Consider the following 15,712-nt stretch of genomic DNA (forward strand, 5'->3'; position numbering starts at 1 on the left):
AGTAAAATTTTGATTAAACTCCAACAGTCAACTTGGCCTTATTCTAATAAGCTAGCTATCTTCCGAACCATGCCTCACGTTACAGTCCTGACTCCTGAGAGGGAATCACGTCCATGTGATTATGAGTTGGCAACAACAAAGCCTGGCAAACTAAATAAGATACACGGATTACATTGATATAATATTGTCACTAGATCTCCCAAACTGTATTGAAATAAATTCAAATGTATAAATTTACTGGTGCCGTTCTTAAAAATCTACTATATATATGCTTGCGGAAGAGGTCGTGACGTCATCTCGTTACGTTGTACGCTTACGCCCCCCACCTGCTTTTTTGCCTTCTTGCGTGGGTTCAATTTCCACGTTCCTTCCAAGCCTTATCCCCTTTGCTTTTCTCTATATAATTTTCCTCCGCCCTTTTTGTTACTACCACCACGGTTTCTACCCCCAGCATCAAACGCCTTGATCAGAGAAAAGAGGGAGGGAGGGGCTTAGAGTTAAAGTTGGGGATGGGATCTCATGATCATGATCGAGGCAGTTCATGGCAGATGGTGAAGACGATGGTGATCGAAGAGTTGCTCAAGGGGCAGGACTCGGCTACTCGCCTGCAAGCCCTGCTGCAGTTTGAGGAGAGCCCTCTGCTGGGGAACTCTTCTGGTGGCAATCCGATGATGGAGTTGGTCGCTGAGGTAATAGAAACCTTCTCAGGAGCAATCACTTTGTTGGGCAAGGAGACAACACCTGAAGCGCCACTTGCTCAGGCCAGTTCTGATGAACAGAAGAGTGAAATCTCCTGTATGAAGAGGAAGATCCAAACACCAAGAAGATCCGGATATAGAAGAAGGTAAAAGAAAGGGAAAAAAAAATATCTTTTTTGTTGATAACTAATTAAAATTCAAGTTCATCTCTCCTGATAACATTGGCCTTGTGGGCATTTGGATCACTCCTGGTCATTGATTGAGGGGGGGCATTCGATATCCTCTTGGTTATTGGCTTTAAGGGAATCTCATAATGCAGCATAAATTTGGCTTGTTGTTGAAAGAACAATGACTTGTAACAAACTCCACACTTTTGAAGTTGTTGGGGGGGACAAGAAAGCTTTTCTAGTTATATATATGTTTCTTTTTCGTTGGCCTTGTTTAATCAATTCAACTTGTTTCATGTCATCTGCTGTTGGCAGATCACATCCATACACATGCAGAACAATTATTACCAAGGAGATCGAAGATGGCTACACATGGAGAAAGTATGGACAGAAGATCATATACGGTACTACACATCAAAGGTACCAATTCAGTTCCACTCATGTTTATCTGAACGTTTTATGCTAGAGATAATCAGCTCAGAATGAAAATTCAACGGAGCTCTTTATCTAAATAGAAATTCTATCCAGTTTCATAGAAAAGCCCAAGTCTGAGGAAATTCAAAGAAAATGATGTATCGAAACCAAAATTAAGTTGCAGCCCAGGACCAAAAGAGAACTAAAATCGGATTATATGATTTTTCCCAGTTAATAGTGAGCAAAAACATTTAGAACACTTAGTACGATGTAGATGGGTTGTATACCTGCATTGCATGATTTGTCCAAGGGAATTTGAGATGATTCGATCTGATTTGCAGAAGCTACTACAGATGCTCACACAAGTTTGACAGAGGTTGCCAAGCCACGCGACAAGTCCAGAAGACAGAGGATGCCTCCATGTTCACCATCATCTACATGGGAGAACACACATGCGTGGATTCAACCAAGTTAGCGACGCCTTGGATTATCAGTTTCAATTCAGGAGACACTGCAAATACTCACCAAGAAGCTCCTCTTTCTTCTGCGCCACTTCTCCCCCCAATAAAGCTGGAGTGCGATGAAGAAGTGCTAAGCAATAACTCACCTCGCAGTGGCTCAACAGAACTTCTGGTGCTCCCTGACTTCTCAGACTTCGAAGGTTCTGCTCCAGTGGCGCATTTCATGGGGGTTACTTGGGACCAATTGGATGTTACATCAAGCATTCGATCTTCTACCAGCAGCTTAGATATGGAATTTGATCCAGAGACATTCAGGCTTGATGATATGCTGGACTTCAGCGAGGGCTAGTTCATCAATTAGATGGGTTTTAAGCTGCAAGTATAGTGTATATTGTAACTGGCTATTTAGAATGCCATCAAGTATCATTCTGATATGTAGAACCATATATGCTATTTTGAGCTAATTTACAAGAAAGTAGCTATGAATGCATTGGATGTTTTTGAAGTGTCACCTTATAATGCAAGTGTTTCTGAAGTTGGGGAGGCGAACCATAACCATCAACAGAACGCCACCAAAAGGGAGAAGGTACATTGCCAATAAAAGAACTAGAATGAGTACCCAAGTTATAGTCCACAATAGCAACTAAACTGCCAGCAAAATAACTTGACCTAGCAAAAAACGGAAAAAAGCGTGGTCCAAAATAGCCTGAAACATTGCATGAAATAAACCAGATTCACATCATGCAACTAATCCAGAATTGCTCTATCTATTTAAGTGCTATAAAATACCTCAACTGTCCCACAGGACAGCTCGAAGCCGAAGTATGCTTGACTACATCAAATTGGTACGAACACAGGATTATTTTGTTTTAAAAATTATTAAAACAACGTTCTATCTGTAATTTGATATTTGAAATACTCCTTTGTGCCCTGCCTTAAAATAACTTTAACTAAAATTGTCTCACGAGTACTTTTGATGAAAACTGCTCCACCTTATAGATATATTATTACAAAGGCACAAACAACTTTGACTTTGAGTTAGGTTTGATTAAAATTATACAACCTTACAACAGATCAAAATTACTTTAAAGTCGAGTAAAAAGGGGTATTTTTTAGTATCAAACTAAGGATGAAGAGATATTTTAATAATTTTTAAAAGAGGGGTAGCTTCTTGACCACGTTTGATTTTCCGCCAAATATTTTTGTCTCCCATCTCACCATTATGTCAGCTAAAGGAGGCTTATTCAGAAAGAATCCAGTTAGATTATTGAAGTTATCTAATTTATTGAAGAAAACGCGGAGTAAACTGTAGGAATTATATAATAATTACATAAAATAATTAAACACTCACAATAATATCATGTAGATCTATAATTGATGACAGTAGAATTTACTGTAGGAAGAATGATCATAAAATTAGAAAGTTCTTTATGGTTCACAAATCAAATCCCTCTCTAATGGATATTCTCCTTCTCTGCAAGACACATAGTCTTGGTAGAATTCTAACAACACTTCTGTTGTGCTTCGATTTCATCTGCGTACACAACGCAGTAACCTTTTCCTGATGCATGCACTCCTTTTTCGTCCTACACCAATTGCCTTGGACGCTCTTTTATATAGAGGAAGATGATTCTTCCTCTACCTCCATTATTTGAGAAAGGTGAAAGGGTTGGAAGATAAAGGGGAAGAGGCATCCTTTCACCTTCTTAACACCAACATCTCCTACTCGTCCAAGTCAATCCTTAAAAGTTAATTGGTCACATAGACTACAAGGTGATCATGTCAGAATGCCAAAGCTAAACAAAAATTGGTCACAAATACCGATTAAGTCATATAGACTATTTGACGATCAAATCACGAAGACCAGAGAAAAATTAATTACTCGCAAAGACCAAATAAGAACATCTATTCCATACATTAGGGAAAATGATCGTGCGACAACAAACACACTGAGCAATTATTGCTAAGAAGATTGTTACATCTTACATAGCTGCTCTTTGAGCGATCAATGCTAACAAAGTTGTAACACTTAGTTGCTCTTTCAAATGAATTAGAGACACTCTCATTATGACACATAGCCTCTCTTCTGGCGGAACATATCTGTTACCCAGGAAATATCTAATCTCCCAGTGGCACGCAACCATTATCTAGGAGATATCCATGTCTTGCTATTTATCCAGATTAAATAATCTTCATTTACATCAATATGAACATCTCTAATATCTCATAACGACTATTATGTCAAGATCATGTTCCATATTCAATATTCACAATCATTTCTATATATAACAGAAATGGGTCGACATCAAAAGATGCAAATCTATTTAATCCTTTTTAGCTAGAAAATATTCATTTTAATCAATCGCTTTTCTAGTTTAGCTCCACCGAATCATCCATAGCCAATAAGAAACATGCTAAAGTAGCAGACACTGATTATAACTTCAAGTAGACAGCTAAATAGTTACTGAGGATAAAATTGAGATTAACTTATAATCTCAAGGGTGTCACATAGTAGAGAAGCAGGGATCTATTCTCCTACTACCCTTCTTGTCGTCATAGCACATGTGGTATGAATCACATGCTACAATATTATTCTCTTTACTAAAAAGAGAACATGTTTTTCTCAAATTTTAACATCGTACAGATTTTGATCTAGACATACCTAATGTCTAATCCTAAATTCAACATATGAATTCCAATCTGGTCTTTAAACAACTCCGATCATTACATAAATGATCTCATCTTAATACAATTATCAAGGCGACCTTAATTTATAGACATGTCTCTATTCACAACTACATAAGTTGTCCCATAAATAACAGTCTTACCTCTATTTATACTTAACAAATAAAGATGATTGTCCATGTGAGTGGACCAATTTCAATCTGCCAACATACTTATCGAGACTTTAATTCAAAATGTAACAATATATACACTGAATAGATCATGCCATTTGACAACGTATTATATTTTACGAAGTCATAAAGACTTCTCATATCCTTGAAATGACTCTTTAGTCAATGGCTTAGTAAAAGGATCTACAAGCATAGTACGTGTAGGGATATACTCAAGAATTATTATTTTCTTACCCACAATATCCTTTACAAAATTATGCTTAATTCTATATACTTGTCTTTGCTATGATATTTGGAATCCTCAGCTTAACCGTTACAGTACACTGTAACAGGACTCCCACTATCCTTAGCAATCTTCAAATGCTTCAGAAACCTTTTCAACCATACAGATTGTTGCACAACTGATGCGCAAGCCACACAACTTCCATGGTCGACAAGGCTACACAAGCCTAGCCATATAGCTTCTATTGTCGACAAGGCTACACAAGTTAAGCCACACAGCTTCCATTGTCAACACAGCTACATAAACCTGCTTCTTACTATTCCATGAGATGGCGCCACCATTTAGCAAGAAGGTATAGCCAGATGTGGATTTTCTATTATCAAGATCTCCTGTCCAATCTGCATCTGTGTAGCCACTCAGGCTCATCTTAGATCCTTGAAAACAGATACATAATCTGTTGTCCTTTTGAGTATTTTAATATCCTCTTCACCACTTTCTAGTGTTTCGATCTTGGGTTTAACTGGAAACGACTAACTAAGCCAACACCATAACTAATATCAAGATGAGTACACAACATAATGTACATCAAACTACCAATAGAACTGACATATGGTATTACCTTCATTTTGCCTATTTCTTTAGGAGTCTTGGGATACAATGTTGCAATCTGACATATTGAAATGTTGTAGCATCTTAGCAATATAAGCCTCTTGAGACAATCTCAAAAGTCTTTTTGATTAATCTTTCATGATCTTCACTCCTAAGATGTACTCAACTTCTCTTCAAAAATAATACCCTCCATTTGGATATATCCTTTTGCAACTAGTCAAGCTTTGTATCGATTAATTGATCGATCCGCTTTCCTCTTGATTTTGAGAATCAACTTATTCCCAATAGCCCTTCGGCCCAGAGGAAGATCAACTATAATCCCAAACTTGATTCTTTCTCATCGACTCCATCTCTTCAACCATTGTAACTTTTCATTTTTTCTCTAACTCTACATCCCAATGCTTCCTATTGAGGTTCGTCATCGTCAATTGGAAGTGTTATCAATACCTCGTTCTCAATATCAAACCTCTTCTTAGGTTTGATTTTACGAACACTTCTTCGTAAGTTAGGCTGTTGAGAAGTTAACTCGTGACTCGGCATATCACTCCCACTCAGTTGACTAGACTCAGGTATCCCTTTTGACACCTCTTTTGTTGATAATATCTCATTCTCCTCAAATAGAGAAACTTTTTTTTATCAACATCACTTCTGATTAGAAACTCTATTTCGAGAAAAGTCACATCTCTCGAATCTATTTCGGAGATGGTTCCATCTAGTTACTCACCTATGAAAACAGAACCTTTGGAGATCTCATGATATCTAATAAAGATATATTTCTTACCATTAGGTCCTAGTTTTCCATACTTGTGAGAACTCTCATGAACATAAATAGCTGACCCCAAGATCTCAGATTACTTAAATCCGATTTTCTGCATGTCCAACGTTCATATGAGGTAGATGGAACTGACTTTGAATGCACTTTGTTAAGTATATAGGCTGCAGTTAATAATGCATCTCCCCAATAGGAGATTGGCAAATTAGCCTGCGCCATCATAGACCTACCCATTTCAAGAAAGTGTTATTTCCTCTTGTAGCTACCTCATTTTGCTGTGGAGTTTCAGGGATTGTCAGCTGCCTAATAATCCCTCTATCATTACGTCTTGAATATATGAGACAAATATTCCCCTCCACGGTCAGTGCATAAAGTTTTAACTTTACGTTCTGTTTGATCCTCAGCTTCGTTCATATAACGAATGAAGCAATCCAATGCTTTAGATTTGTGAGAAATCAAATACACATGACCGAACCGAGAGAAATCATCAATAAATGTAATGAAATAAGAAGCTCCATGTCTAACCTTCACATTCATTAAAGCACAAATATCCGAATGAATTATTTGCAATGGTGATTCAGATCTAATAGTCTTACCAAATGACTTCCTAATTATTTTTCCAGCAAGACAATGCTCACATATAAACAACTAAACAAGTGAATCTTAGCCTGAGTGCCCAATAAACCCTCTCTAGCCAACCGATTCATACGTTCTTGTCCTATATATCCTAATCTATCATGCCAAATTTCATCAGTTATATCTGCATTACTAGTTAGAGCAATGTTCAAAAAACAACCTTCAATTGCACAATTGATATTTGGTTCTACTTCAAGAATCATAAAACCATTTGTTAAAAAACCATATCCGATTAACACTGAGTCAATCGTAAGTTCAACACACTGGCTGTAAAAATTAATACAATACCTAAATTAAGAAGACATGTAACAGAAACAAGATTCCGTCGAATTTCAGGAGTATACAGGACATTATGTAGAAACAAAACACTACCACCAAGAAGATTGAGTTTGCAAGTGTTGATTCCTTTAACTTCAACTCTTGCATTGTTTCCTACATAGATTCATTTATTACCAACTAGTACCCGATGGTACTCAACAAATGTAACTCGTTCCCAAGTTACATGATTGGTTGCTCCCAAATTTATAATCCACAAAGGATAAGAATCAACTAATAACACTGAACTAGCAACAAAATACTCAGGAAAAGAAGGCACACATGCATTTACCTTTTTCGGCTCAGTGCACTCCCGAGCGAAATGACCTTTCTTGCCGCAATTAAAACAAGTCAACTTGTTTTTAAGTTTCTTTCCAGCCTTCTTTCCTATCTTCTTGATTGAGCTCTGTCCCACAGTAGCAACTTCCTTCTTCTTTCCCTTCCCTTTCTTGTACCATTTATTTTTCATGGATCTAGATGATCCAACAAAACCGACAGCCACATAGGCTTGTCCAGAAATCCTTACGGATTCAACTCTCTCCGCCTCCAATTCTACATGGCATGAGACGTCAGTGAAAGTCTTGATACTCTCACTGTGAGTCAGGGTTTGCTTCATAGTCTCCCAAGAATCTGGAAGGGAATGAATAACCGCGATCGATCAACTCATGACCAGCAGTTTTAAGCTCCCGAATCATGTTCGACATATCCTAAGGTGTTGAACCATTGAAACATTCGGACGCTTCTTGTAGCTGTCAAACAAGATTGTTAGCTATCGAAGCTTGCTCAGACTTACTCTATTTTCCTTTAAGGGCTACCCAGACTGCATGAGCCGAAAGATAAGACTCATACTCAAAAGTTAAGTCATCTACCATTGAACTAATTAATATGTCCTTTGTAGTGGAGTCCTTTTTCTTCCATGCCTTATAGGTATCAAGATCTTGTCTGTGATGTGCAATGGGACCATCTACAGGTTCTACCATAACCTGATTTACAGCTTCTAGAACTTCTTATTCCTCAAGTACATATTGTATCTTGAGCTGCCAGATTTTGTAGTTATCCTCATATAATTTCTTATTAAGTTTAGCATGTTCTTATTTGTCATGATCTAACATAAATAAACATATTATTTAGTATTCAGTGTAATTCACATGCATGCAATTTATGATTAACTCATTGCTAATTTGAGTTGGTTTACAAAATCAAGTGATAACTACGTTTCCACTCATCATTTGTATAGTCCAATCAAATCAACATTGATCAATACTATTACACACATCCCAACTAATGAACTTAATCATTATTCTATCATGATTTCTTTAATTAAATGAACTAATCATTTAATAAAATGAACTAATCATTTTTCATGACATCATGTAGAGCAATCAGCATATGAATGAACATATCATTAACATAAACATGTTGCAGTTTGTTAACATATAATAAACTGACATGATATAAATAGACTAATACTGTTCATACATAATGACAGCAACAATAACATAACTCTAATTAACTAGATAGGCTACTATCACTCTCACTAGGACAGACATTAACATTAGTGCCAACATTATCCCTTTCAACCTGAACTCATTTGAGGAATCTCAGGCGGGACAGCTTTAGGATTCTCCATCAGATCCCCAATTGGATCCTCTTCTGGATCCTCCTCGATCATTTCCAGGTCCTCTTCGAACTCTTCAGGATCTTCTTCAGTCATATGGTGAAGCAATTCCTCACATAATTCTGAATATGTGACACGTCCTTGATAACGCCCCCAAATATAGTCTGCTATCATCTTAGGATTCTCTGACAATGAACGTATCAAAGTCCAAATCCTATAACTGAAACTCTTCTCGCTCGAGTTTCCAAAATAGATCATCAAGTCATCCAACGTGTTCGTCGACTCATAAGCAGAATTATATTCTATCTCCTGAATTTCCTCCCTGAGCTGATTTCGTCACACTTCGCGACGAGTCAATGTGGTAATCACCCGTGCCATCTAAAAAATTAAAATTAAATAAGTCAGTACAAAATCGACTAATTAGTACAAAACTGACTTAATTCAATTTATACAGGTATAGTACCAACATAATCAATCAAGAAAAATAAATCTTCTCGATTTTCAAGAGTCTAAGTCGACTGACCCATTGGACCAGTTGATTGGGAATCCAGATCCTAAGCTTGGTCCTTTGTCTTCGTTAGAACTAATCTAATTTGACAGGGATTTATAGTACCTATGTTCTATTATTGTTTAATCTAAGTTCATTTCAGCCAAACTCAGACTTATTGATTAAAATTAGATTCGTTTGATCAAACCAAGGCTCATTGGTTTAAGTCTGACCAATTAGAACAAATGTAATCATTTTGATCAAATTTGACCCAATAGAACAAATTTGGTCATTTGATCATATTTGATCAAAGCCCAATTAATCAATCCAAATCGTTTCTAGTTTTGATCAAACTGACTCAATTAAATCAACTAATGATTTAATCTAAACTGAGTTTAAGTGGACCAAACTAATCTAGCACATTAATTGAACCAATTTTCCAATTAATTACCGCATGCAAAAATTAATACTACAGTATACATGCGTTGGCAAAAAAAAAACATGCATTGATTAATTGAGACAAAAAAGATAAAGTTTAACTTTATAAACATACTATGTTTCTTGATTTCAAGATGCCTGCAGTAACGAAACGTTTTTTATTTTTATTATTATTTTAAATTTTCTAAAAACAAACTTTTTCTCACGAAGCACTCTGCTTCGTATTTATCCTTCGTCCGTTTTCTTCGCCGGATACCCACCCCGCCTCAACCGTTGCCTCCACGCAACCATGACAGACACGATCGCCAGCCACGAAGGCCAATCTCCAGCCTACTGGGGCGGTCGTCGGTCCCATCGTATTTATCCTATGTTGTTGGTTGTTCTGCCCGTCCCGGCCACCAGCACATCACCGGCCATCCGGGACGCCATCGCTGGCCACAGAAAGCCTTCGCCGACATATCCCTGTGGCCCGAGCCCGACTCTGATGGAAATCGTGACCCTGTCGTGATTTTGGCGCAGTGCCTGCCGAGCAGCGATGTTAACGCCTAGGGCTGTAAATGAACCAAGCGTCCGTGAACAAGCTTGGTGTTCGGCTTAGTAAAAGCTTGTTTATGTTCGTTCACTATACATAAGATTAATTAAACAAACAAGCTTGAACAGCTTGTTAAGTTAAACAAACAAGCTTGAACACATATGTGTTCAGCTCATTAACGTTCGTAAACAACGTTCGTGAACAACGTTCGTGAACAATGTTCACGAACCATATTTATTAATAAAACTCTTTTAAATATGCTAAATAAATAATAAAATAAAATAAATAAATTTAAATTATCAATCTTAATAACCAATCAAATAATTAAAAGTTTCAAACAATCAAACAAGCTTGAATTGAGAGCTTGATAACATCTAAACGAACCAAGCTCAAACCAAGCTCAAGCCAAGCTTGAATTGAGAGCTTGATAACATCTAAACGAGCCAATCTCAAGCCAAGCTTCAAACAAGCTTAAGCTCATAAAAAATAAACCAAGCCAAGCTTGAACACTCATTTCAAAAGTTTGGTTCATTTTAAGCTCGGCTCGGCTCGGCTCGGTTATCTTATCAAACAAGCTTGAACACACCAAAGCTTGGCTCGGCTCGGCTTGTTTACAGCCCTATTAACGCCAGCAAGCGACGCTCACCAGCGACCCTATCGCCGACGAGCGATGCTTAAGAGCGACCCTATAGGTCTGAGACCCTACTGTCGGCATCATACAGCTGTGATGTAGTCGTCGACGCTTGTCTGCTACGACACATTAGCCGTGCAAACGGCGACGAGAAATCGTAACTAGGTATAATTCCTAATGCTCTGATACCATTATAGGAATTATATAATAATTGCACAAAACAATTAAACACTTACAGCGATCTCTCGTAGATCTGCAATCGGCGACGGTAGGACTTATTGTTGGAAGAACGATCACAAAATCGGAAAGCTCTTTATAGTTCACAAACCAAATATCTCTCTAATGGATATTCTCCTTCTCTGCAAGACACATAGTCTCGGTAGAATTCTGACAGCACTTCTGTTGTGCTTTGATCTCATCTGCGTACACAACGCAGCAAGCTTTTCATGATGCATGCACTCCTTTTTCATCCTACAACAATTGCCTTGGACACTCATTTATATAGAGGAAGATGACTCTTCCTCTACCTCCATTAATGGAGGAAGGTGAAAGGGTTGGAAGATGAAGGGGAAGAGGCACACTTTCACCTTTTTTAACACCAACATAAACTTCCTAACAGCGAGCTGGACCCCATCAGTTAATGATGCAAGCTTTAATTTTAAAAAAAAAAAAATTCGTTCCAGAAGTCAGATTTCAATATAAATGTCATGTTCCACCAGTAAATTTTGTGGGCCAATTCGTACTACGTTTCGTGTTTTCTTAGAGAAATAACTGAATCATTCAGATGAAGAAAAAAAGATGCGAAAGATAGACAACCCAAAGTGTACCTAACGAAACTTATCACTTCTAGTGACCAATCACCTGTGTCTAAAATTTTCTTTTCAATTGATGAAATTATGGCAAAGAATAGAAGCATGAAGAGAAATCCAATAGCTTAATGATCAGACTAAGATAAGACAGGAAATAACTAAAAAAAGAAAGGGATAAGGTAGGTGTTGATCTAAAGCATGAATGAGTGGGTGTTAGTTATACAAGTTAGTTGCTTGGTTTCATTATCTTGGAAAGAAAATTTGTTGAAATAAGGTCCCCGTTGTGCTTGGGTTGAATAGGAGCAAATATTCCAGTCAAATCATGTTCTCTAATTATGTAAAGTAGGTCACCATTGTAAAAAAATTAGTTAATACTCTAATCATGTTCTTTGATTGACTGAATACTTAAGTCGACCAAATGCGAGATGCTGACTTCACTTAGTTTGCATCCTTATAAGTCTATGCAGAGCTGTAGATCGAACTGAACCATTGACTATAATCCAACACTTTATTCCTTAGTCAAAAGTTTCCTACAAGTCACAAGGCAAGCAAAATATCTTGATAATGTTGCCGAAAAGTGTGAACATCAAGGTTACAATCACTCTTAATTACTCACGGCTCATATAGTCAAATCTTCAACCTAGTCGACGCTTTACATTGCCCTCTAGGTCACCTCTCATCAGACACTCAATCTTTCAGATGCATTGAACCCTCCAAGCTTCTCTTAGATGCTCCAGATCATCTTTCTTCAATCACCTACGAGCTCACATCGTTAGTTAATCTTCTCCAATCACCTACGAGCTCACCTTGTCATAATTTTTGATCCCTCAAATGCTACGAACCATCTTTCATTGATCACCATCAAATTCACCTTATTACAAACCTCTGAGTCATTGAACATAGTTCATCCAACTTGACTGCATCAAGTAATTCATATAACTCAACCTCGTCAAGTCACAAGCTCTGAGCTCTACGTGCACACTTTTAAGTCCCTATATACTTGATATACACATCAATACCACAGGCAACCGGATTACTTAAAAGATTGCTACAAGATGTATGCATAGTTTTGCCAAATCCAAATAGTCATTTGTTGTGTGATTCTCTCATATCAATGGTTTAAAAACAATATGCTCAAGCTACATATGCAGTCATTGAGGTAGAATTTGAAAAGGGGAAATTATATATGGCTACATGTTGTATATGTAGTTTGCATGTGTAGTTTAAAAAAAAATTGTGGTTCAGTCAAATCAATTGAAACACGACCAAATAACCAAATTTAATAGCTTTTAATTCGTAAGTGTTACAAGTGAATACTTTTGATAAAAATATAATTTTTAAAAATATATATTTTAATAATGATCATATATGTCTCTGCATATCGCATATCCATTTTGCAATGAGTTGACCACGATACTGCCTACTTACACTTCCTAAAAACTTGCATAGCTTTAGAAGAATGAAAAGTCTTGCAGGGTCGATTACAACCAGATAGAAATTCATGATTGAAAAAAAAAGTGAAGAAAAACACATAAATACTAAAATTTGATAGGATGATTACTTGTATCATTAATGTACGAGAATCAATATATTTGTTAAATGGATTACAATTTTTCTCATGTGTGTGTCTGCAATGCTAAATTTTGTAATGATAATTTCTTCATAATTTCATAGGATGAATACCTATGCCCTTTAAAAATGCTCAAATTTAGTCACATTTAATTAAGCAAACATACTCTGCAATATGATCATAAGCTAGAAACTTAGAATGAACCATTATAACTTGGCACCCTGCAAAAATATCAGTAACTGTAGTTGAAAGAATCTTTCCAAAGTAGATATGTTAGAACAAATTGGTTTTAATATTGGTGTGCGTGTTTCCTGCATGCCAATTGAAAGATGCTTGTCTGCATATCCAATATGTCTCATTTACATATTGACAAGATCCAACACAGCAAAAAAACATCTATGTATACTAATAAACCATAACAAGAAGATACGTCTTTTAGTTATTAACATATCCATTTGCTGACAAACTAGGAATTGGAATTTGTCTCGGATGACGGTTAATTTAATTTAATAGAAAAAGGGCAAAAAAAAAAAGAGTAAAGTTTGTTTGTTCAGGCGTCTTACCAACTAAAATGCATCTCATTTATAGCGAACCATCTTAGACAGAAGACAGTACCTCAGTGGTGAACTCAAGGACGTCGATTTTTGTCAAAATCGCCCGACCGGGCCAGCTTCTCCCACGCGATCCTGGCCGAGAGCTCTCTGAAGATCCATCTCACACTCTGTACCACCCAATCCACCACATAATTCAGAGATACCTCATTGGATCTGGATCTAGGGTTCCGGGAGTACATGGCCAGGGAGGGATAGGAAAGGAAGAGAATCAAGGGTTTGTAATAGAGCCGTAGCTTCCTCTCCGGCGAGAAGAACAGCAGGCGAGCGGTGGGAATGGTGGAGGGAGGGAGAGAGAGAGAGAAGCATGAGATCGGGTCGGCAATGAGGGCCACTCACCACGGCCATGGGTGTCGCCCGGCGACGACGGCGGTGTTTGATCCATTCCCGCGCCCAGTGACTTGTCCTCCTCTCGCATCCTATTCGTCACGTGATCGCGATCTGGTATTGAATTGATGGGCCGATTCATACGTGGCCCATTCGACCGGGAGTGTAACATATAAAACCAACCGGCATCTCTATTTAAGCCCATTATTTATTAATTTTAGTGATAATTCTATTTTCACCTAAAATTTTGAATTCTTTTCAACATGCCCCTGCATTTTTTTTAAGCTATCAAGATCCCATAAAAAATCATTTGAATTTTATTTCTTTTAAATAGATATAAATTGTGATTAAATTAAAAGAAAATGAGGGTTTTAGGGATATGCTTTTATTTTTATTGTAATAATAAACATATATAATTTTTTTATAATATTATTGAGTGTTACTTGTATATATATATACACTTGTTTTTAGAGATGTGTTTTTTCTTTTTATTGTAATTATAAATAAAAAAAACAACGATAAATAGTATGTTTATTAGCATGTATTTTCTGTATGAACCTCCCTCCATATTCATAGGACCGACACTAGGGGAACCGCTAAGATAACAAATCTATCTTTTTTTTTATTAGCACGTATCTTGAATTAGTTTTAAAGCCGTCTCGAAAAAAAAAATATTTTTGATGAAATCATATTTCAACAAATAAGTAATTTTAAAAAAAAACAAAATTTTCTAATATTTTGAATAATTTATCCCAAATAATCACGTGGCAGTAAAGTGAAACGATGGCCCAGCGTCCCCAAATTATAATAACAGAAGACAAATCGATGGACAAATAATCACGTCCGGTAAAAGGTGATTCATTTGTTGCTAATACTCTTCTCATTTCATTTCGGATGGCAAAAAAATGAATATATTTATCTCTAATGTCTCCGTCAATCTATCTTAGTGTCAACATAAAAAAAAGGTAAATCATAGACTTTAAAATAATGATTAATATATAAAGGAAATATTTACCTTAACTTTACTAAGATTCAAATATCAGACCTCATGGTAGCACTAGCCACTAGACCGTCCCGAAAGAACTCTTCTCAATTCATTCCTGTTGACAAAAAGGCGAATACGTTCATCCTCAGCACCTCCGTCAATCCGTTCCAGGGCCAACATGGAGGAGGTAAATCACGGTGACTAGCACATAAGGGAGGTATTTACCTCGGCTTTGCCGAGATTCGAACCCAGATCTCATGGTAGCAACACCTCAAGCGCTAGCCACTAGACCCATCCGAGGGGACTTCTCAATTCATTCCTGGTGGCAAAAGGCGAATACGCTCGCCCCCAGCGCCCCCGTCAACCCGTCTCAGGGTCAACACGGAGGAGGTGAATCACGACTGGCTACTAGCCTTTAGAATAGTGACTAGCACATAAGGAAGACATTTACCTCGACTTTTCCGAAATTCGAACCTCAGACCTCATAATTCATTCCTGGTGACAAAAAAGGCGAATACGCTCGCCCTCAGCGCCCCTGCCAGCCCGTCTCAGGG

General features: G+C 37.3%; 1 protein-coding gene and 1 long non-coding RNA gene across 2 annotated transcripts; one reads left to right on the forward strand and one right to left on the reverse strand.

Moving 5' to 3' along the window:
• Positions 1-238: 238 nt before the first annotated feature.
• LOC121991044 (probable WRKY transcription factor 70) lies at positions 239-2,251 on the forward strand. Its single transcript, XM_042545077.1, has 3 exons — positions 239-844; positions 1,181-1,285; positions 1,621-2,251. Exons 1-3 carry the CDS (start codon positions 510-512, stop codon positions 2,087-2,089), a joined length of 909 nt encoding a protein of 302 aa, XP_042401011.1. The 5' UTR covers positions 239-509; the 3' UTR covers positions 2,090-2,251.
• LOC121991053 lies at positions 1,119-14,261 on the reverse strand. The gene is made up of 3 exons (XR_006114687.1): positions 13,851-14,261; positions 2,253-2,346; positions 1,119-2,113 (listed from the first exon to the last, which is right to left on the reverse strand). It is a non-coding gene; the product is annotated as an uncharacterized LOC121991053 (long non-coding RNA).
• Positions 14,262-15,712: the final 1,451 nt, after the last annotated feature.

This window comes from Zingiber officinale, chromosome 1B (genome assembly GCF_018446385.1).
Source record: "Zingiber officinale cultivar Zhangliang chromosome 1B, Zo_v1.1, whole genome shotgun sequence".
Taxonomy (NCBI): Eukaryota; Viridiplantae; Streptophyta; class Magnoliopsida; order Zingiberales; family Zingiberaceae; genus Zingiber; species Zingiber officinale.